The sequence below is a fragment of the Helicoverpa armigera genome, chromosome 9, assembly GCF_030705265.1.
Source record: "Helicoverpa armigera isolate CAAS_96S chromosome 9, ASM3070526v1, whole genome shotgun sequence".
Classification (NCBI taxonomy): domain Eukaryota; kingdom Metazoa; phylum Arthropoda; class Insecta; order Lepidoptera; family Noctuidae; genus Helicoverpa; species Helicoverpa armigera.
This window is the reverse complement of record NC_087128.1, coordinates 5,445,744-5,471,255: the sequence shown is the minus strand read 5'-3', so window position 1 is coordinate 5,471,255 and position 25,512 is coordinate 5,445,744. Positions and strand designations below refer to the sequence as shown.

At 35.4% G+C, this 25,512-nt stretch overlaps 1 protein-coding gene across 9 annotated transcripts in view; it reads right to left on the bottom strand.

Moving 5' to 3' along the window:
• LOC110375698 (potassium voltage-gated channel subfamily H member 8) overlaps positions 1 to 25,512 on the bottom strand; it is a 69,730-nt gene that overhangs the window by 17,006 nt on the left and 27,212 nt on the right. For all 9 annotated transcript variants that reach the window (XM_021333926.3, XM_064036223.1, XM_021333929.3 and 6 more), the window contains one exon: positions 9,249 to 9,362. In XM_021333926.3, coding sequence (XP_021189601.2) covers positions 9,249 to 9,324 — 76 coding nt within the window. In that variant the 5' untranslated portion in view covers positions 9,325 to 9,362. The remainder of the gene's footprint in view (positions 1 to 9,248; positions 9,363 to 25,512) is intronic.

Genomic DNA, 25,512 nt, shown 5'->3' with positions numbered 1-25,512 from the left:
TATTAATGAATGAATATAACTATTAACTAATTAATAGATCGTAATTTAATTAGTATTCGTTAGCACTAAACCCAAATTGTGGTGTGCGGTTAAAATTAATGATTTCAATGACATTGTATTACAACTATATAACTGCCTCGTTGGTCTAGCTGTCGCAAGTGCAGCTGCTGAGCACGAGGTCTCGGGTTCGATTCCCGAGTCGGGCCGAAATCGCTTTGTGGGTTTTAGAAGACTTTCACAAAGCAGCCCGGAGCCTGGAAGCTGGTGATTGATACACCCGTGCATCGGAGAGCACGTAAATGTCGGTCCTGCGCCTGATCTCTCTCCGGTCGTGTCGGATCACCGTCCCATCGGGCTATGAGAGTTAAGGAATAGTGAGTGCACCTGTGTCTGCGCAAATGCTCGTGCACTATAATATGTCCTGCGTAGTTGGCTAATCTCCTTACATGAGAAGCCGCCGTAGCCGATAATCGGCTAGGAGGACATCATTACAACTATAATCCACAGTATCATAGTATATATTCGATAAAATTGTCGTCCATTTTCAATTTCTCAGTCCCTATCGTATTTTACGGTCATCGTAATTTCAATTATGTTCTAAGTAGATTTTCCGAAAATCGTTATTACGAGAACGTATTTTACGAAATGTATATCCCGAAATTGGAGAACATTGCCTGAATAATAACAGGTCTACACGGACGTTATTAATTGGGTATTGCAGAATACAAGATATTTTGATTCCCAGTACGGCGAGCCTTTGTTTAAGATATATTTCACATCCGCAGATAAACACGGTCTGATAACAGCTGAACATATATCTTATTATACGTATGGTTTGTCGGACAGCGTCCCTGGGGCAATGAGAACATATTACACGCTGTCGTCCTCCACGACAAATTATGTTGTAATATAAAAAAAAAGCTGGTACCTACATCCATATTTATGCCGTGAAAAGGAAATGGTTGGAGCGACATTATATGTATATATAAACGTTTTAGTTTCACCTGTACAGGTCTGTTGTAAACAGTTTTCGTTGCTGGTGGCAATTTCTTAGCGGACCGCATAGACCAGAGTGTCTCACACGCGATTCTATTCATTCCGGTGCACGCGAGCATCTAAAAATAGGACACACTTAGACCTTCTCTTTTCAGAATTTCTGTACACTATTTTCTATACCAACGATGTGATGGCGATATCGCTTAATATCTTTGACAGTTTTTATGCAAAGTTACGTATAACTTACTTTCTATGAAAGGGTAGGTAGTTCAGCCTCATCTTTATTTAGATATCTTCTCTAAAAAGACACTAAGAAAAAATATCATATTGTTAAGATAAATAATCCTATTTAATTTCATAATTTATTACGTACATTTAAGAATTCATTCTCTTAATTACATATTATTTTCAATAAAGGTTACCTTAAAACCTGTAAATAAGTAGGTACATAAAACCTACGCTTAAACCTTTAAGCACATACGCACAGCTCCAAAATTGAGTAATAATTAAACCTATCTGCCTAATTACAGCTATGACTGATCTATAGACTTAAATGGAATTAATGGTAATCGGCTTTGCCTTTCAACGAATTAATGGGATCAACGCTACAAAATGATTTAATGTTAGAAGGTGCCGGATGTACGCCTCTGATGAAGGTTTGACACGAGATTACGTTTAAAACGTCTTTCAATGATGACAGGAGGATATAGTGGCCATTCGAGTCCATCCTAATGGAAATTTATCTTGAGTAAATGTGAACAGCGGAGAAATAAATGGGGGTTAATTTTATCTTTCAGTCGCAGGTGCTTGAGATATTACCTAATGAAAGAATCATACAGTCGTAAGGCAACCGGGTGGAACAGCAATGTGTCAGCCGTGACACAATCTCTCCCTCCTCCCGATAAATGTCGAGGATTTGAATCGAACAAGTGGTATCCAGTTACTTCCCTCCGGCAAGCGTTGTTTGATGTATCGATTGAGCTATTTGTACCTTCAAGATGTCGGCTTTTGATAAACAGTAAATTCAAATAACCTCAAGCTATTGAGTTGTCAAATGTATACAGATGCGTAAACAGACGCCTACGTGAGCACACATTTCAGAACACTTAAGATTAATACTTTTATTTTTGAAATATGATTTGAATTAAGTTTGTGAAATTATCTTAAGGCGATAGTTTGCAATTACTCTTTAAATAGTTATAATTTAAAGTAACCCTGTGTAAAAAAAATGTCGTTCTTCTTTTCGAAAGGTTGAAGTGGCTACACACTATAGGCGACTAGAAATAACTTTATCGCGGTCATGACTGCATCGTAGTGCACGTTTGCGAATCTGTGGCTAATTTTACTGAATCGGTTCGGTCAATGCGCCGACGATTCGGTGAGCGGAACAGAAATAACAGGCAGTTAATTGAAACTGGCGCCAATTCGGCCCGATATAATGTGCAATCAAACTACTTCAGTAAGATCATGTGCATTACTTGCATATCATGGTAATACCACACAATAATATATTACCTACTAGAACACGCAATTAATCAATGGTAATTTGCACATGAGTAAACTGTTTGACAATCCGATGATGTAGGATTGTACACAATAATTCTTGAATATGGATTCGAATAACAAATCGATGTAATGATGAGTCAGTAGCTGAAATATTCGTGTTCGATTTAAGAACAGCCAATCTCCGTTTTGAGCGAGCATATCAAAAATTTGTGGTTATTTTTAAGCAAAAAAGCCCTTTTGGATGATGGAAAGACTGATAATGATTATGATAAAAACTCTAACTGTACACTAAAGCAATTTAGATAGACCTTATGTGAAACAAATTGAGTTTGTGTGACATTTTTCTTGGTACGCTTTGAACGTGTCTTTTGGCAAAGTTAATCCCCTGCATTCATCAGAATTCCTATAAAGGCGCACAGGGAGTGAGATTATGGTTGGCCGCTGAATAGCAGCTGATCCTCGGTCCTGTTTCATGCCTCCTTTTACCTTTTTCCATAGCTTTTTTTTTCTTTCAGCCTAGAGATTTTAGGGTTCCAATCGTTTATTAAAAACCCAGTTTCTTTTTCATTTATAAACTTACTGCGTATCTAAAAAGGTTTCATGCTATCAGTGAGTTTATAAATAAGGTTCGTATCTTAAATCTCATTATCCTTACGTTAGAAGCTGGCAGAGCTATATTAAATTGTATTTTACCCGTGCAGTTTTACTTTAAACTCATCATTTGCTAACTCAAATGAGAAAAGCAGACGAGGTTCGTATTAAAGACAGACTCGTTAAATTAACTTAGAAAAGGTTAATAATGAAGTTATTCCTGTGGTTTTCTGTAGAACGAGCGAATCGTTAGTATAATAAGATGAGAATGCGCTGTCATCATATTCCGACGAAGTAATTGGTACATTAACAATGTAAGTAGGTAGAAACTTTATTAAAATTTAATGTGGGAGTAGATGAGGCTTGTGCCAATAAATTTTCTTCTTAGCTCTTAATTTGTTGGTTAATCTCTGCTTTGTATAATGTTGGATATCATTTTCATTTATCCCAAACTTCATCTATTTAGATGAAGTTACGTTCTGATAGATATCTACTATACGCTCTATACGCGCATTTACTAATCATCATAGGATACACACTATTATGATTAATTAAAATGATACTCGATATTCGCTGACGTGGTGGTTAGCAACCAACCAGTTTTATCAGTATTCAAAATTACAGTGAATACATATCTAAAATTAAAGTAAAATTACTGAGCAAAAGCAGTCTTTATTTAACCTCAACTGGAATTTAATTTGAAACCTACCTAGATTTAAATTTAGATTCGAAATGAGATGAGTATCTTTTTAAAATATACGGTCCTTGAGGTCTACGTACATTCCTACAAGAATATGAAACATCTGTTGGCAATATTAAAAAGAAAACACGAGCATAAAGTACCCATTCAATGTTTCGGCAACCATTACAATAAAAGCGACCCATTCAAGCCTTTACGACGGACTTCTGTTCTCGCTTCAAGTAACACGAAGAGAAATGTTCAGTTTTTCATATGCAGTGAAATTCCTCTTTGGTTTGTGTAAAATAAATGCAATTCAATGAGTTCGATATTCCCTCGCATTTTGTGGTTTAACAAAATCATTGAACTTAATATTTTTTGTCGCGTGGTTGAGCTTCGAAGGATAAATGTTTTGCAATTATTTTTTCAGTTTCTATGAAGACATTCGGCAAACAACGTGGGATGGTAAAGAGCAATGACCTGAAGAAGGGAAGAGTTCTGGGAGTTACCTCGTCTTACGAATTTATCACTTGACTGTTAGTCATTTGTACTTTTTAACTTTAGTATATTTTCAACTTGTATTACCTAATTCAACGTTTACCTAGTATACAATGTTTCTTTGTAACTGCGATGAGTTACAATATGTATGTAAGTACAACAATATGTCAGCCGATTCGATGACTAAAATCAGAATAAAATGTTGACGCTCTCCTTTGTAAAATATAAAAACAATTTCCATTACTTTAACTTTATGTAGGTAATAGATGCCTGTGTAATAGGGGAGCCAAGTAGAATTAGATGATATGGTTCATCAATTATTGTACAAACACACATAGCTAAGTTGCGGTACACATTGAAATCTGAGTCTGAGTAATCTCAACCCATCGGCTATGTGAATCTTCCTTGGTTCAGACATTCCTATAATATGTTCTGTTATGTACTCAGGTAAAATCAATACCATTACACTGCTGTATGTATACGTTAGTTTGAATAAACCTATCGCCCAGGAGTGCATTGTAAAGCAAATGTTTGTGTAGAGCGACTGGGTAATTCGACACTGTAGGGGTTGCTTCTCCGATATGGATTCGCTTGTCAGATGTCTATGACTTGAAAGTAAATGTCATAGATGATATGGACAAAGGTCCACTTATGGAGGAGCCTAGGAACAAGCTTTTGAGTTGACAATAACTTGTATCAATAGGGGCTTCAATCAAATACCTGTCTAGTTTAATTTTCATAATGAAATAAACAACCAATCAAAAATAAATGTAAATTGTAATCAATCCAAAATGATAAACTTTCCCACTTCAAGTTATAGTGAAGCCTATGAAACAAACTGAATTTTCTTAAAGATCATCCTTTCATATTTGATTTTCTACTTAAAATTAAAAACGATTTCATTCGGAGAAAAGAACGCTAAAACAATCCCTAAAGGGAGGAAATTAATAAAGGATAACAAAATGGCTTATTAAAAAGAAGCCTTAGAGAAATTCGATTATTGTTGAGGTTTCTTTTATGATAAATTCAATTGAAAGTTTTGAATGAAAATGGAAAACTTCTAGACGTGATATTGATAACTATAAAGGCTTTATTCTTACACTAATTACAACTTATAAATCTTAAAGCGTTCTATTTAGTACCAATATACTTCAAACCTATAGATATAAGTTACTTGAACAAAACAACATGAACTTAAAGTGCGTCTGTAACTCGGAGGCATGTGTTGCACCTTCGTATATTAAGTAAGAACATACTTCGGCAACTAATATAACCGTAGCTCCAACTTAGAACTACAGCATTGATTGTGTTTGTGCTATTCTACTGAAACTTTCCACAACTTTGGCAAACTATTATTTCACTAAGTTCGTAGTGTTGTATATTACCGAATATAGTTACAAGTTTAATCGTTGTACTTAATAGTATTTGTGCTGTATTTATATCACAACTTTTAATAGACTCGAGCCCAAAAATACGTATTAGTTTTATCGAGTAGGTACAGAGCCCAGAACATAGAGTAGTATTGTCGCATGTAAAATTGCGGAGAACTGCTAGTTTTTAAGTACCTAAAATTTACTATCATCCTGAAAATTTTAACCCTAAGTTTCTCTGACAAAAAAATACCAAACTGGCTTTAAAATACAATGCAGACCGCTATAATCGAAAAATTCTGGACCGTCTTTTGTGCAAAACCTATTTTGTATTGAGAAGCATCGTAATGTGGAACAAAGTATGAATAGCACAGTGGATGCAGGCTTACCAATTGGCTTCCACGGTACGAGACGCGGTCCGTTTTCAATACGGAACAAATATTTGTGCAGTCCACAGATTGTAGTTGTATTTGCGTGCGTGGGATTTGTGAAAATGATTTTTCCCTTACTGTAACGGGCTGTCTCAGTGGTCTATTATTTGTTCACGTGTAACGTTTTTTGAGATGTTGGAAGTTGGAACATCTTAATCAAGGTTTCAAAAATCTTATTGTTCATTCACTCTGAACAAAGGATTATTTAAAGAGCTTTTAATAGACCATTTCCATACATTGATTATAGCGTTGATGAAAATATGGATGATTATTTAATGTAAATCTGTGATCATAACTGAAGGTCTCCTAGTTTTCCCAATCACATGACAGAAAAGAGGGCAACATTTTCGTCCATCCGTTGCAGACAACCCTGACTTTTTATATGAAAATGTCTGATGCAGTGTTTATTAATTTATCGATTAATTTCCGGAGCTGCGCTAAACGTGGCTGCGTTTAAATGCGTTATACCACATTACTTGAGCGTCGAGAATGAAAATGTTAATTAGATTATTACGTAGTTCGCGCACACGTCGGCTTCACAAGATAACGTGGATTTAGATGCACTGTCTGCAACCAGATATAATAATGTATATTGTTATGCCAGCACTGTCGGCCGTCGGACTGGAATTAGACACGTAATACGTTTATACATGTCTCGCTTCCATTCTCTGAGGGGTTAGCAAGACTCAAAGTACCGTTATGTTATACATTTCCATTTTGGTAATTACGGAGTCTCGTTGTGTGGGTAATAATGCTGTCTAGAACAGTTCCGAACTTTAGCATGCTCAGGATTATTTAATGCAGAAACCTGATAATACTTTGTCTTAACCGGTAATTGTACGCAGAACCTCTCACTCAGCCCAGATCACTACCAATAGACCGATGAGTCAGAAATTGACTTATTTCATTATGCTCATCTCAAACTTTCGGAATGCTTTTTGTACCGGAAATCTCTTCGTGTGAAATTTAGTTAGAAGTGTAAGTGATGTAACAATGTAACTGAGTTTCGTAGAAGAAGAGAGAAGTTTTGTTAAATTATAAAGGTGTTAACTGTTTGCGAAGAGCGGATGAGGCGTGGAGGTGTCCTCTCTAAGTAATTTCCGCCGGAATTTTGGCCGGTTATAGACAATTTATTTTCTTGCTACAGTATACGCTTCTATCAAACTTTTTGTGTGGGTTCCATTTTCCTTACATCAATAGGTAACTTAAAGGCAAAGTTTTATCGCTACTTAGTTGTAGTACCTTAGAAAAATGCTTAACAATTATTTGTAGGTCAGTGAGACTTAACCAGAGATCGAAAAACCGCTCTCCGGCAAACAGTTCACAACTTATTCGGACTTATGCTGCTTTCGCTTAATTTTTAGGCAATGATTTCCAAGATTTGATTCTGATGTACCGAATGAACATGTTTTATATTGATCGAATGCGGTGACACTGAAAGTTCCGTATTGTCTATTGTCCACAGCAACATAAAACGCTAAACCCTATAAAAAGCAAAAAAATAACTTTTAATACTACGTAAACTAAATTTTGTCGTGTCGGGGGACCGCTCTAATTCATTACTTTAGATACGTGTTTTTTTTTTAAACGAATGTTGTAATATCATTTTATTTATGTAAGTATTTATGAAGGTAAAAAGCGGTCCCCCGACACGTCAAAATTTAGTTTACGTAGTATTAAAAGTTATTTTTTTGCTTTTTATAGGGTTTAGCGTTTTTAACCTTTTGTCATAATTATTGCATACTTTTTTTTGGGTCGGGGGTTTTTTTAAATTTATAATTTAATTTTATTTCATGCTTTTTAAAGGAGCTCCTTAATTTTTCCTTCTTTCATTTAATTTATTTTATCTTAAGATGGGGTCGCTATATGCGATCTCGGCCAGAGGAAGCTGTTTAACAATCCTCATGACAAACTGGCTTTGGGAGAATTGCACAAACTGAAAAACAATAAAGATTAACCTTTGGACATTCTAGATTTTCAGCAAAAATATAAATCGGTTTATCCGTTTCATTTCGGCATTTCAGGGTTTCATCCGCCACATCCCATTTCCAGCATTAGGTTCTCGTCAATCAGAAACATGAAGAGAACTCGTCAAGACAAATTCAACGAGCCCAAACTCGATGGGTTTACTAAAAGGCAGTTCAGGGTTACGTCTCCTACCTTCGTGCCCTAACAGCAGACCAGCTCAGTGGTTCCAAAAGACATTAGTGTTTCAAATTTCAGATCCCACATATACTTGCAAGTAAACAGAGCGTGTAACATTCCTATCACATCTAGCAAACGAGCTGATGACCTTGAAGACCTGAACCGATTTCCACCAAACATAGCTAAGAACACTCCCGACTGACATACCTTTTAAACAAAAAAAACCGCATTACAATCGGATCATCCGTTTGGGAGCTACGATGCCACATACACACACACACACACACACACACACACACACACACACACAGACACGTCAAACTTATAACACCCCGTCGTTTTTGCGTCGGGGGTTAATAGTTATTTGTTATACAAGAGTGCAAAGTTGCTTTTTAACCGCGGGCTCAATTTGATGACCGAGCAAGCGAAGGATTCTAAAATTGAAACACGAGCGTAGCGAGTGTTTCAATAATTAGAATCCTGAGCGATAGCGAGGGAATCAAAAGAGCACAAGGTGAAAAATCTTTGCACTCGAGTGCAACACGTAACTTTTCATCCCACCTCATCGAGGAAATTACTAAATGCAAAAAAACAAAATGGCGCGCACATATGAGTATCAAATTAAAAAGAAGTACCTATTTAAGTTCATTTATTTGAAAACTCAGTGTAAAAATGAAACGAGGTTCAAAATGTATGTAAAAATAATAATAAAAATTACGTAATTAATTGAATAATTATTTTAAGCAGTATTCTATTTGTTTAATATGTATTTCTTTGAAAAGTCTTATCAAGATTGTCATAAATGGAGTATTGCACACGATGTTCTGAATTCAAATCACTTTGCCGCTCTAGAGGATAAAAACGACTTTTGCGCTCAGATATCAAAGGGTAAAACTACTCTTTCCGAGATGGTGGAATGAAAAAATACTTACCGCTCCAAGTAGCATTTCGCGAGCGCAGGTATAAGTTTCTCTCGTAGACTACCGAACCAAGGTACATAATTAGTGACGAAGGCAACTTTAAGGTACTTACGGGTGCCATCGAAGCGAGTGGCGATGGTATCGAGGAAGGTGTTCTGGGGCGCGAGAAGCCCCTTGCGCACGGGCATCCCCCCGCGCCGCGCACCCCGCGCTTACCCCCCTCCACCTGTAACAACCAACCACCACACATTAACGCTATGGTCTAGGTATCTAAAGCTTTTGATGTAAAATTAATGTTCTAGTACTAATAAAATACAGTTTAAGTACTTAATTTATTTTTAAAATTAGTCTGGCCCCAATATTTTAAAATTCTAATTCCCAATATTTTACTTTCTAATTGTATCGAGCCTCAAATATGAAAAAATGTTCGCAACGAGTTCTTGATTAACTTTTGATTGAAATTGTTTCAATTAAGTACCTAGTAGCAACCAATTAATTCGTTTTGGCGTTGTGTTGTTTTAAAAGTCCGATACAAAATGTTGTGTCAACAGAAAATCTTTTTGAAAACAATTTTTGCCTGCGTTATGAGTTATGTTTTCCCTTTTAAGCGGTGATATTGATTCATACGGAGTCCTACTATCCGTAGACTCGCAGGTACTCGGCGGGTTTATAAAGCGTGCCACTATATAAAAGCTATTTGTATCCAGTCGACCAATAGCGAAGAGATTTTTCACGTCTTGCGCCATTTTCCACAGTTGCTGCTCCCCAGATTGATGATTCGGAGGTTTTTGCCCATTTGCTATTCACAAAGGCCCGTTAATGTCGTGGGCTTACATTAAAGGTATCTTTAGAACCTATTTGAGTATATTTTTGGTAGAATATTATATATTTGGTAGAATATAGTAAACAAAAGACTTTTATCGATGATATTAAGCGGGTTGAAAAAACCTTCTCGTAATTACAAAGTTCAAGATACCTCGATTTACTGAATGACTGTAATTACGAGCGTTAGCTTTTGTTAAAAATGCACAATTGTGCCTTTTTCATTCGTACTTAGCTCGACTCAAAGTATTCATTAAAGGCAAATTTCAAAAAGCGGCAGAACAAAAGCCTAATGAGAACAATCACCCCTCTCTCGGATTGAGATCCGGCGAATTTTCAACGTGTATAGAACGATTTTGTCATATCCCAGAGATCGTATGTACATGTATTATGTAAATTAGGGTCAAATTAATTTTACCATCTCCTCACTTTGAGGCCAGAATTAATGGCTAATAGAAGTGTTAATGGATCCTACTGTGTATAAATTTACTCAATCCAAATGGTATAATACTTCGGCTTTGTGAATAATAAAAAGGTTTTGCCAAATAGGTATATTAAGGGCGTAATAGCAATGTTATGTAGGTAATGAATGTTTGGTAACGAGTGAGAATGAAGTTTTTTTATCCTATTTTGTTCTAACATCCCAAAATAACAATAAATCATCACGCAACAAACATTTTCCGTATTGGCACTCTACCATTCATGTGTAGTTGCCCTTAGATAGTTCAACGATCTTTAAATCAGCATACGCCTAACAACGACGCTCGCTGTCCGAACACGATCACACTTCCCGATGTGACAGTACTGTGTCACCACCGCCTAATTTAGCCCCAACTTGTCAGCCATTTAATTGATGGATGCCCACGCGAGATATATCGCAGTCTTTGTGTGACGAGCAAATAAACACCGCCACCTAATAACCACGGGTAAATCAAATAAATGATAGCAATCTACGAGTGCTTATTAATGTTTGGGTTGTAAATGTACCGACTTAATAGCTAGACGTGTTACTATGTTATCAAATATTTAAGGTCGGCGTGATGACCCTGAAGTGATCGGTTAACATCCGATAGACCTGTAAGTGAGTTTTAAACGATCCTGCTATATGGAGCGTGGTTATTGATGTTTATTTTTGGTGGGATAAAGTTATTTTCTCCGTGCATGCCAGTTCGTATAAAATTCGTATGTAAAATTTATGTTTATTCTCGGAAGGAAAATCAAAAATTATGTGCATGTTGCACATAATTTTTGATTTTTATGTTAATATCAGCTATAAGAAAGGAACTGAGATTTTACGTCATGATATTGAGATAACAATAACCCCTCGATAGTTATACCCAAAGGTAGTATCGGATAAAAATGTGTTGAATACCTATAAAAATGCTGCCATATTAGTATAAACCTGCGAAGGGATAAATTGGCTTTTAAAACAAAGCGATTGTTGGCTGAACCCCGCCGCACGGCTACAGTAACGAAGGCATTGTTAACAAATAGGTCTAACGATAAAATCGCCGATAATTATGCTATTATTTACAAGTTCTAAACTCTTCTCTTTAATGGACAGGCAATGTTAATCGCCGATTTTACTAATAGCACTTTGTCTCAACCGCTTTTAAACAATTCTTGATCATCAATTATTTACTCGACTCTAAAGAGCTTTCTGATACTCACGAGGACGCTGAAACATTAATATATAAAATAAGCGATAAATTGAAATAGCTGGATAAACATTAATGTATATAAAACGAAGTAATTACTCCGATTCAAGGATTTATAAAGTAAAATTGATTTTCCTTGGCACCGATATTTTATGAATGTCTCCCTAATTGCTTGCGCTGATTCGTAGCTTGATATTTTCTCTAATTCTATTGCCGAATGAAAGGTTGTCTAAACTTAGATATTATTGAAATCAGATATTGATACTATAATATTTATATTACATACATTATTCACCTTATTATTTAAATAACAAATAATTATATAACTGTATGATACTGACTGTAAATTACTGTCGTATACCTGAGTTCAGTTACAACACGTATTCATATTAATGTTCGATAAAGTTTACTCCTTAATTATAATGCGTCAAAGGAGCTTAACTTCAGTCAAACTTTGTTGAATCACAAATACATTTAAAGGTTTTATTACACCAAACTTCGTCCGAACTCATAAGAAGGAAATACGATATATGCTTACATCTATTTACGAAGCTGTCAAACATGAAACGCGCGAAGAAAGCTAAATTTCCCTTAATGCCGTACTTAAATCCCATTCGTGTCATAAGTTTGTATGAAACGTGTCGTTCGCTCTTAAAGGGATCTGTTGCATGAGTTTTATTATGAAGGATGAGATATTAACAAGTTCCACACACTGCACTGAAAACTGAACTTTATAATGGAATCCTGAACACTGATTATGATTGATGATTTCCAACCATTATTTCTCAAGCAATTTGACCGTACGTGGTATGTTCTATATCTCGCTAGTCATTAACCATCCGTAAATCTTATATGTCTAATTAAAGCACCATTTAAGGTGACCTATAAAACGTAGTGATCGCGTTAGAATACTGCAGCCTTCCTACTTCACCATAAAGTTTTTATGTTTCATAAATACTGTGGCAGTAAATATGAATTAATGGTTTTCTGAGGTTGCGTTATGCCCCTTTGCGATCCATATTCTTTCGGTCCACGTAAACAAGATATGTTGGGTCGGCACATAAAGCTATTGTTATGTTTATTGAAATTATTGATCGTTATTTAGGCCGCACTTAAAATTACTGAAAATTAATAACGCATATTTTCATATGTACATGTATTACACAGTATGTACTCTACTCTCGAGCGTTATTGTATTTTACAATATGCGTCAGTAAACACTTCAAAATACCTTATCGAAATTAAATGAAATACACTCTTAACTACTTACGTAATAACGCAGATATTACTAGATTATTACACAGCTATATTATAATGGCAGTATATTCATTAATTATAGGGCTATTAAATTTCGTACTGATTTTAATTAAAATTTACGTGAAATTTAAGCGTTAATTTATGTAACAAGAAGCGCCATTTTTCTCTGCTTCATTAAAAATATAAAATTGCGTAGTCTTCCAATAATTATCGGAACTGGACAGAGCTTTCCCGCCGACGCTTGAGAGTCGATTGATAGCTGAGAGGCTATTAAAATATATGAATAACAAATCAGAGTTCCATTCAAACCGTAGTAAAATTTCATTTCAGTATGCTTGTAAAGAACCGCTTCCTTTACATGATAATTGGAGATCCACATTGAATCTTCCAGCCCAATCATTATAACTGATTATTTAAGCTTATAAAAGAGATCACAGCTATATGAAGTGAGCATTCTACGAAGAAACCCAAGAGTAGAAGTATCAGGCGAAAACACAGTATAACCTCTGTCACAAAAATATCTATCGAGCAGAAAAGTGGAAGTAATCCTCTCAGATCAACTGTCAATACATCAAGTCGACGCGATAAAGTAGCTACCCCGGAAAATTGATTCCAGCAATGGGAAACTTGTACGAGTATATAACTATGGAACTTGTCCGCGAAACTACAAAAAGAGAATCGTATCCCTTAATCCTATTATAAATGTTGGAGATCACGTTTATAACAAGCTTAAGCTGGCTTTACAAATGGTGTAACTGAAAAGTCTTTTTAAATATAGTATTGATTTTTAAACTTTGTAGACTTATCCAAGTTTGGTAAAATTACTGTTGTCATAGAACTTTAGAAAACTTGTCATAGACGGAGAAATAGTAAAGGAAAATTATTTGAAACGGTTACTGTTTCAATCGATAGTTTCATTAATCAGGAAATTTTTGAAAATAGCGCATTTTGACATAATTTTCCATTTACTGGATATAATTTTTCATATCTTGAAATTGATTAATATCTTCTACTAACTCAAATGAAGCCGTTAACACTAACTTGTATTTCGTATGATAAATGATCTTATCAAGAAGATTACTGAGCATCATTTAATGTGGTCATTCTCTCGGCTTGCAACCTTTTAGGCAAATGGTTGGACGATGCACTAAAACACGCTTGTTTAAATCTTCAGAGGTTCACTGTTGGTTATTTCACACTGATGAGTTTGTTTTAATTAGGCCACTCGGCAGTGGAATGGTCGTTACGTTGTTACTAGAGCGCACGATAGTGACTTTAAAGTGGAGCCAACATAGACACAGCTGTACCTACATACCTATCTAGCTATACCTTATTATATTGCTATACTTACATACATACTTGTAGGCTAGGCATGATAAAGTTCCTCAAGATAAGCTGAATGTAATGGCTAGTTTATTCAATGGAACCTAAACTTGAGTTTCAATTCATGACTGCGTGGCTTCGAGCCCTTTATTGTCGAAGGGTTTTCAGTTTGTGTAGTACCTAACTAGGGATCTTTAGCATTACAGTAGATAAAAGCATATCTTTTGTTAAGCAAAATCTTAAGGTAAGTACTATATCTGAATATTTAGAAAAGGGCCCCAAAAATAAATGTGCCTATTTTTGCGAATGAGGGTTGGAATAAGCGCGCGCTTCAAAGTAACTAAGGGTTATATAATTTTCATAACTTTTTCCAAGAAAATATTACGCTAATGTTTTAAGCTCAGCGTTCTTTAGTCAAAGAATTATCATTTCTATTTCTACTTATGTCAGAAATCTACTGGTGTATCGTAAGATGAATTTGAATATATGTATTTTCTTATTTCACGCGTCACCGATCCTGTGACTATTCGCGGCGCGCGGTGCGCCGACACAACGGGTTCAGTACCTCATCTATTTTTATATCGAAACCAGGAAAGTTAACGTAAATACGCCGTGTAATGTCTTGTATGTTAGTATTTTTGTCTTTATGATCTAATAATTTAAGCAGTCGAACACGAAGAATGTTAGGAAACTGTACATTGGGCATGTGGTTTTCGTCAGGATTATTTCGTACAAATAAAGCAATTTACCTAGTTTAGTTAAGGGAATTGTGATTGATGTAATAAAATGAGGCAGCGGTAACTACTTATCTCCTGCCTTGTACTTCTGCTAATTTGAATAAGATGCCAGACAACTGCTTTTTGAGCGATTAATATCAGGCGCTCAGTTATGACTGAAACAGATTGAGTAGTCTGAAACGACAACGTCGACTCACTAGTTAATTAAATCACAGATAAGTTTATTGTAGTTACAATTGATATTTGATTCACACGGAATTAGTTGACAGGGCTGCTAAATCTCGAACTTATTCTTCGTAAACTACTTTGAACTACAAATAGGCGTTTGCAAAAATGGAATAAAGTTTTTATTTACCAAAGCTCTTTATAAAATAACCTTTTATCGAATACGCGACTCAGAATGTATTGATACTTCTAGGAACAACTCTATTTAAAAGCAATAAATAAACGTTAGAAGGACTGCGAACTTTAAAACTCATTTCAGTCAACTGGTCTTTTGACAAACGTACCCCAGCTGACTAGTACATCTGCGACTTCATTTCTTTCCCTCTTCGTAGAATTTAGTTTCTACTTTTATTCAGTCATTATTCGAGAAACTTTTGCCGAAGCTTCCAATAGTTCGTTGAACGGTATGTCACTTCCACGGAGGAAGGAATGGTGAGCGGAGATGCCATAAGGCAGGTACGTCAGGCACCTGATTCTAGGCCTAATACGTTCGGTGGTCGTGACCAAAATAATCAGTTATGAGTAGGTAAATTAACAAGGTGTTCGGATTTTTTCTGACATCTGTCTACGATTTTTGGCTATGGAAAATCTCCCACATTTTAGCGCGCTACTTTCCTAGTAAATTTTTCGTTATGGCACCTCCGCTTGTCATTTTGTAGTCAATGGTCACTTCCCAATCTATCGCGCGCTGGAGTCGAAATTGTAGTTTGTTAAAATGTTTGACATTCAAATATTTTTTTCTATTTATATACTCTACGTTTGACGTAATAAAACTGAGTGCTTTCTGTTAAAAATAACGCAAAGTTATGATAATATTATGACTCATTTATAACACGAGGGAAGACTTGTCAATTCGAGTGATTATTTTTCCGACCCAAATATCGACCAATAGAATTGCACCATTCGACGTCACGTGGTACAACCTACATGGTATTATACTGATAATTTTTTTTGAATATTTTCTCTGGTCGTTGCTACGTCAAACTGACAGGTTGTGGCCGACATTTGGGACGGAAAAATAATCCCCCGAATACCACACGAGCTTCAAAATTATCTGGCATTTCCCTCAAATAAACAAAATACCCGATAATTTTGAAGCTCTTGTGGTATTATAAGTGAAAATTCGTGCGACAATTTATTTGAATATCCGAGTTTATGAACGTGATAAGTTATACTTATCGTGGGTTAGGGTGATTACCCATTTGCGCTACGAGCTTGTTTACTTATTGAAAATGATTATGATTGATCTTAATTTTATAAATTACCAAATGTGCAGGCAAAATATGTAAAACTATAGGTATAAGTAATTCAGCAACACAGGCATTATATGAATATTAAAAAATATCTTTCATACATACTTTAGTGCTTATCTCGCTTTGATCTGGGATGAAAATAAATCCTATAAATCCCATAACGTAATGCAATTTATCGTCAATACAAAAGAATTTAAAACGTAACTGCCGTATTAAGCAGAATAAATCAACGCAACCTTTTGTTACACAAAGAGAGCCCTTAATCCACGGAAAATTGCTAAAGCTATAAATATTTTCATAAATTCAGCTGATGTAGTTCCGATATTACACTGAAAACAAACAAATTCACGACCGTTTCTGATCTGAATAATCGTGTAACAGTAATAAATTGTGACAGTCGCGTGCCACGAGTGCCAATTTGTATGTTTTGACTACCTAGATGTATTGTGGAATGCGACATTTTAATGTACGCTGTATCATCTCACCAGCACTTTATATAAAGCGCTTTACGTTAAGCGCTAGCGAAACGCTTTTATCTTTTCATTCCATTTATCTTAATTACTGTTCTTTACAAAAATAGCGCGGTTGTGCTTAATTCTCAAACTTGCAAATTTTTATATATTTTTAATTTTTCTACTGCGGTGCATAATGTAAATGTTATTTTAATTTTTCTTTTGAGTATTCATTTGTTAATTAGCCGTTTCTTTTACGATTTTATATTTATTCAAAGACGTAACCAACGAACGGCTTATTATGTACGTAATTCTGTACTTAGAGTAAAATATTACAGCATTTTTAGCCTTTAATCATTATTTTTATATAAAAAGTACGATGTACCTATTCTGTGGTTATATTAGAGCGTAAGAAGTTGGATCTCAAACAGGAATATACCCGCGTTGATCTTCTTAGATACGAAGAATTAATTTAAGTTTTAATTAGCAGTAGTGTTGCTAGGAACCCTTCGGTATAAATTATTTCAATAGTACGTGAGGTGGACTAATGTAGTCCCTCTGTGATAAAGGTGAGATAACTAAATTGTTTCTTCGAATACTTTCCTTATTACTTAGCTTGCTTAGGACGACGATGTTTTTTTTATGTTACCAAACAAAAAACATTAATTATTATTTAACTTTCTCCTCCATTATTTGTTTGGTTTCCTGTTATACGAGTGAGTTATATGTACATACTTATGAAAAAAAAACATGTACAGCGTAAAAGCATTGCGCCGTTTATCGGGAACATATCGGCTCTTTGATGACAGCTCGAATACAAATAGTTGGTACGACGATTATTTCTGCTCGTGTTTTATAGCTTTCAGATTTGCAAACAAAGAAGTCTTACAAAGTTGGTTTACCAACAAGTAAAATGTATTCAATCAGAAATACATGTTGATAATTTCAAGAGCCATCAAAACAGACCCAGATAGCTGATTATTTTGACAAACCGAAAAGGGCTCTAATCTCCGATTTCAAACAAAGGATAATAATATCGAGAATACTCAATTGTGTATTCTCCAATGGCATTACAGTCGGACCCGAAAATGCCTATTTGTGTTCACCTGACAATTTGTAGCCGACCGTATTTCTTTGAGCAAATGCCGGGAACAGCATTATCGCCGGATTAACCTTTAGTCTGGACCCTTAATGAAATTACAAAGTCGACCCAAAATATTAAAGTGTTTTAGAAACTAATTAACGATAATCTTTTCAGTGCGCTAAATACTCGAGGTAGAGCGACCAGAATAAAACATAACACTTTCACAATTTATGTTGTGACGAAAATATACAAAGTCGCGACGAAAGTATTACAAGTAAACATCTAGAAGTAAATGTTTCTGTCAGTTATAGCGTATACAATATATTATAATGAGCGAAATTAAACTTTGGCTAAGCGCGGGCGTCTTGAGAATTCTGTGATTTAGGTGAAACCACTTCATATTTATATAAACACTCGGCGTTACCCACGACGCCGCTTGCTTTGAATATCTCTTTTGATATTCAGCTTTGTTATCATAGTATTACTAATGTATTGTAAATAACAGAATTGTGGAAAGATTTCATTTGAGAAATTCGTGAATGGAATATAAAGTGAAATTAATCTCGATTCTTTGACGTAGCTAAATAACGCAAAGAGCATTTATCATTGTGTAATTTCGAGAACTTTTCAAGATCAGTGACTTGCGATGTGTGCGAATATAGCTTTTACGATAGTTGATTGAATTGTTGAAATTAATTTCGATTATTTACTTGCGTACGTTGATTATCTACCCAGAGTTTTAAGTATCTTCTTTTCAATGAATATTTGCCGTAATAAATATTATAAACATATAAAGGCAGGCCATGCACTATTATCCAAGTAAAACGGGTTCGTAAGGTAATAGCCGTGAGCTAATTGCAGCCCGAGTGATCCGTTAGCGCACAAAAGCTCCTTATTACGCATGTATGTATGCAAATTGACAATGTTCACCCGGTGCGGAAAACGTCAACTAGCGATTGACATCATTATTATATCAGTGTTTGTATCATGACTGCTGGGAAAATAGGAAATGGCGAAGCTCTCAGGAATAAGCCTGTGGCTTACGTGTGTGAGACAGTCTTTTGTTATTTCACGCATTTCTAGAGTGTGAAATATACGGATGTTGGGCGTAACTGGGCGACAGGTTTACTGTCGCTCGGTAAGTATGTGTAGCGCGTGAAAAACCGTGTGTAGTTAGGTACGACGAATAGGCACGCGACAAATCTGATAGTGTGAAAGCGACTTAAAAATTAGGTTAATTATGTCAAAGACTGATCCTTCCTCAAAATCTTCTCTGGTGATTGTATATAATTATTTTAAAAAAATCCGTAATACATTTTGCTATTTTGATTTCAGGATCCCTAAGCTGTACCATCAAGTGCAACACTAAATTCATTTCTTCCGAGTACCTACCGGTACTAAATACGTGCTAATCATATGGTAACAACTTTAGTAAATAATGAAAGCTTTATAAAACAAGTTTAGTGAAAATTATATTCCTTGAGCGAAAATTAGAATGAGACAAATAAGAGCTACGTGCTTTTGAAAATCTAACAAGATTATTCAGGAGCAGACTAATACTAAGAATTATTAAATTTAAAATACGTATACCTAACCTACATTGCACTAGACGACAACTTAATGAAATTTTATTTTCATCAGTCATAAATTAAGTTTAAGTGACTGTACATACTAAACATATCTAAGCGTTTCTGATTTATTATAATAGCGCTTATCATCGCGGGTCGAATTTTTGGCGATCAGTTTGGCAGTTAAAATATAAATTTTATCTGTCAAACCTCGAAAAAACAGCGAATCATGATTTCGTAATAACCCAGATGCTCTAATTATTCTTAATGAACTAATTAGCTGTAGCTGTTTGAGATTCACACTAAATTACATTATCTAGCTACAGGTAAATCAGCTAAAGTGTATCGTAAACATAAATTACCTCAAAACAACGACAAAACTGGAAATTAATGTTTTTCACATCCCTTGGTTTAAATACCCATGGAACAAAGGCGTAGCTACTCATGGTAACATTCTCCCATATTTTTGGTAGATTTTAACAGTAGGAACACGTTCTATGTTAATACCACATAAAACCCTTATTTTACTTCTAAAAATAACGTATAAAACCATGAATGATGTGGTATGGGTAGGCAGGGCAAAATTAAGAGCCTTGAACGTTTCACTCGAACGACCCAATAAATCTGGGGCTGTTTTTGATAAAAGCTTTACCAATCAATTTTGAACCACATAGTGTTCTTGGAATTTGTGTACGCAGTGAAGAATTCCCAGCATTTTTCCGAGATTCACTGAAAATTGTTCACTTTGAATTGCAAGCATACCTACCGCTCAATTCTGAACTAACTCCAGGTATGAAAATGCAGTTTGTTAAACAATTGCCTTGTAGGTACACTTCTCGTTAAATAACTTTGCATTTTGATGTCAGGCATTCGAGAAGTACAAGTAGAAAAATAGGACTTAGGTATTTCCCACCTTGATTTATTTAAATACATTCATATCATAATTCATCACATAAACGCGTTATAGGCACTTAATTAATGAATAAAAAAGAAAAGACGATAATTTATTACAAAGATTCTCTTTCATTCCTACACTAATTGCTAATAATCCCCCAATAGGGAACAAAATGTTTTAATGGAAAGTAAATAACCATCCCGAGGAACACGAGCTAATATTACAGAATATATGATTATTACAGATAAGGCAACGTTCGTAAGCAGTAAGTTCAAGGGCATTAATAACGTTGTTATTGGCTTGGGAGTTCTATTTCACAAGCACACTCAACTTCGCCTTATCCTCATATATACTTGATTGCGTACTTTTGTCGAACAACCTCCCTGGATAAAAGATGAAGGAGTCCACTGGACGAGTTAGGAGTCTTATTTCTATAGAGAATTTATTGGGATATTGTAAGGCCATTTCTGACGTCAGAAAAACTGACGAACTATGTGATGAGATCTAGTCAATGACCTTGATTGTGCTTTTTAGTATTAAACATCAAAGCGACGGAAAAGAAATATGTGACAGAAGGTGTAGATTAAATTAGCTGCCAAAACTCATAGAAAGCCGTAAGCCAGCTGCAACTCTTATCCAAGCAATGCTAAAAACAAACTGATTTATTTCACATGAAATTCAAATTCTCCATAAAATGTGTGTTGGTGAACAACAGCACAACGGATTCAATGGCGGACCGATATTGAAAATTCCGCTCATACATTTGAATGGAACTCGTGCACGAGAAAGAAAACAATTGAATAACTTGGAACATATCTTTATTTGGTGGGAATCCTTTCACAGGTTTATTGCGCCACAACTGTGTAGAATATTCAGATATTTATCAGAAAACCAATTTGAGAGTGTATCAATGGTCTTTGTTTACTAATAAAGAACCGGAATGTGTGTGTAAGGAGCCATTAGCTTGCCATTGGTTTCCAGTTCCTTGTTTTACCAAAATACGGTGTTTAAAATTGTATGTATATTTGAGTGCTAACATAAACTTCACGTTGTCAGTTACCTTGTAGCACTTTAGTAACTGTTTCAACTCTGCATCAATTTAAGTGTTTATTTAATGAGGAATTTCCTTCATGTCGATCAGTGGGTCCATTACAGTGTCAATCACCACTCAGAGCAAATTATGAGGCGTGATCGAAGGCGAGATTATTAGTAATCAATATATTAATTATTTACGAGTAATATCCATTACAGCATCAAGTGTAAACTTCGTTAAATTTGATTAATTAAGCATTGATTAAAGGCAATGTTTTCGATTCAGTGAGCCGTGAACTTTGGCATACCGCTACCAATTAAAGTGGTCGGTGCAGCCTTATACATACACATTCGCGCTGGCATTTCTAACTAATGCTAGGAATTCCTCTAGTACTAACTGTGAGACCCAGCTGAAATACTGTACGGACAGTTCTAAGTTTTCAGATCCAGTCATAGTTTTGCCTTGCTTTGCACATGTCGGGAACAATTTCTAACTCTCAATTGGAACGAATTCATTTGAATGATGAATATGTTTTCATTTTAGTTAGGGACTATCATAATTCGAATAATATTTTCAAAATGGAACTCGAATGCTTTGTTAATAATGTTCAGATTGTTTGAGTTGAGATTCCTAGCATTTTGTTACGCTCTTTTGTATATAGGATGATATATTTTAGTTAGATAGCAACATGGTTACACAATAGATAAAATATGTTCTTTATATCTGGGCAAAGCTTCCATAAATATCTCAGGTCATTGATCAATCATCGACCGGATCCATGAGACGAATATATCAATAACAAATCAAAATGTATCTAGAAATGGGATTAAGAAATCCCCGAACAGGATAATAAGACTAATGTAATGTCTCTGTACCTAATTCCTTTCAAACTTGTACGTTACCTTCTCGATCCGTCCCGAATCTCTTAATCCCTCAATGCAAGCTTTGTGAGTTTTCCATCACATAACGTTTCCAGATAACTCGCAGTTACTTTTATTATCCACCTTCCTCCTTCTCGGAGCAGGTATTTCATGTCATAAAAACAGAGTATTACTGGTAATTCAGGTAAACGATCGACTTGTTTCAGAACGCCAAAGCGAGTAAACATAAGATAATATCGTTACAGCGTCTCGAATGGTTGCTTACACTCACAAATTCAATAAGGCCGTATCATGTAAGAAAATTGTACCAAACTTCATAATGTGTAATCAATATTGATCAAAGTCTTCTACTTAAGTTTACGCACGTTTTGATGAATATTGATAGAGCCTCGTCCTTTTTGAAGACACGATTTTCCCGTGTCAATAAAGACTTTAAGATAATAACCGACAGCATACACAATGGACGGTTGGTTGAGATACTAAAAAGAATATTAACACAGGAAAAACAATAAGTTCGAGGTTAAGGCCTCAAATCCTATGTGAGTGGCAAAAAAATCCGGGTCCCTTTAGTAAAACAAAACTATATTGGGAGATTTGAAGGGTCACCATTCGTATCTTTCGTATTATAATAGAACCAATGTTATCTGTTATTTTAGTAATGTTTTCAGAAGACTTTTATAATGATTCTTTGTAGCTCGATACATGATCCGATTACATATTGTACAGTTGGCAATAAATGAGCCCGCAAAGCTCTAGTACCTAAGTAGTATCGTAAGGAACATAGTTTTTTTGTTACATATTTCTGAACATAAGTCTCCTGTCCCAGATAGGAACATACTCGTATATCTTTAGGCAGATCATACCTACATATAGGAATTGGATAGTGAATTTACGACCCGTGTTTTATAACCACATAACATTTGTTATTTATAGTCGGTGTTCCGAAAGTTATAAGGAACGAAATGTCAACGATATTCATCTTCATGAATGAAAATGTGATGTTTAGGAAATTGCTTTTAAAGTATTTGACGCAAGTTTCTTAATTTAAGTGGAAACTAGTTTTGGGAGAGTATTGTTTATTCAGGCGAGATGCAATTGCAGTAGTCTGAAAAACCTAGTACGTACAACAATGCTGAGAGCTCACAGACGTACCTATAGAGACATAATCCTCGCACTGTGGAGCGCCTGCCAGCTTCTGATGACCTATTTCCTCAAGTTTAAAACTTACAACTTATGCGGGATTACAAAAGTTCATCATTCATGGCTTTCTTCCGTTTTAATAAAGGTGAGCGAATCTTTAATTATAAACCGTGTAACCCCAACACGTTTTCGAATGAAATATGTATTTAGTAAAATGTAGGGTTGTGTATACTGGGAACAATAAAATGCAGATCAGTCTTCGTATTGTTTGTACGTACATAATTTACCGTGGCAGCTTTGCCCAGGAGCGTCCCGGTGCCACCGCCAGCCATTGTTTCTTTGATCTCAATCCACCGCTGGCCGCTACATGGGATCAATTTAAATCTTTATTCAGCATTCAATAGAGCTGGAAAAGATAAGCTGGAAATCCACGCCCTTTATTAGAAATAAGTTTTTATTGCGAACAATAAGCTCTTAAGTTATTTCTTTGTTCGTGGCGTGGTTTCATTTCTTTTTCATTTTGTTGTTGTTTTCAAGTGTTATTTTGTTGTGTAAGATAGACTACGGATGTTCTGCTTATTATGAGCTATTTAAGAGTAGTAAGCTTCGTAAGGCATAGCAGTTTTACCAATGATAAGAATTTTCGTCGATATGTAGATTTTTGGTTTTTGATTACCTGACTTCTTTTAGTAACCTAAACATTAATTATTGGAGTACTTTGAATATGGGAAAAATATTTTCACTAAATAAATGTGAAAAATGGACAAGTGTACGAGTTAATTGAAAACCACAGAACCTCAGTTCAACTTGCCTTTCACAAATTAATCTACATTTTAACTGGCACGCAAAACTGTATAGGGCCACTAGCATACCAGTGCTGGCGCCAGTGACTGGCTGAATGAAAACATGCCTTTGCTGCAAGTAGCACGCTTGATACTAAACAGAAATAGCAAGTGACTGCGCGCTATTTTTAATAACCTGCAGGGAATGCACAAGTACTCATTTTATATTCCTTCTACACACGATAGAGAATAAATGAGACCTTCCCTTTCCTGCTACTCAACACGAATATATCATTTTGCACTTAGCAAATGATATATTATGCCGTTAAAATATGAGTCCTTGAAAGACAGCCGTATTTCCATCAAGTCTGAAAGTTTTCTATAACAGTCGCGAGGAAACCCATACGACTTTTTATGATTTACGAGCTCAAAGTTGTTTGTTTGTATTGTGATTCTTTGCGGTTTAAGTGAATTTATTGCTTTGACATTTCCACTGCACCTGGTATTTTTAATATCTGTTAGCGTTCTAAGGAAATTGTACTTTTCTATCCGGCATTTTCGAAGAAAGTAAAATGTATGATTTTCTTGGTACGAAGCGAAGTATCAACAAGTTGCTGCCTGACACGTGGATGTGATTGATTGTTTGACTAGAGTTACTTGTATGTATGTAAGTATGTAGACAGACTATGTAGTGACATCGTATCATAATTAAGCGATTATGCTAAAGCGCTCTCAAGAGATTCGATATCTAAAGCGATTAAATCTGAGTTTAATTTGATGCCATGATACATTATTATTAGCTTTCACTTCACGGCATCAGCATTTCTTATCCTTACATAAAGCACGGTCCGTAATTTAAAAGATACTCAGGACCAACTATGGTACATTTTATTCATAAGAAGTTTTTATGGACAAAAATTTAATCTAATTATCTTGGGCAATTTAGGCCTGGAGCAAGAATAGGGATTAAAGCTATTTGTATGAGAAGTGACCTGTGCCCTGCCATGATAAAAGGCTGATGGTAACAACCACACGTAAATATTTATCTAACAAAAAGTTTCCCAGCAAAATACTCCACAACCGTGTTCACAACACACTCTGTGTAGCTAAACGAACAATTTACTAAGAACAATAGCCTACAATTAAGCAAACAGCGGCAGTTGTCCCCGCTAACTCAATACGAGCCTTCCTGTCACCACGCACGGAAAAACAATATTATATCCCTTTCACTGAAATAAATAGAAGTGCGAATCACGAGCCATGAAA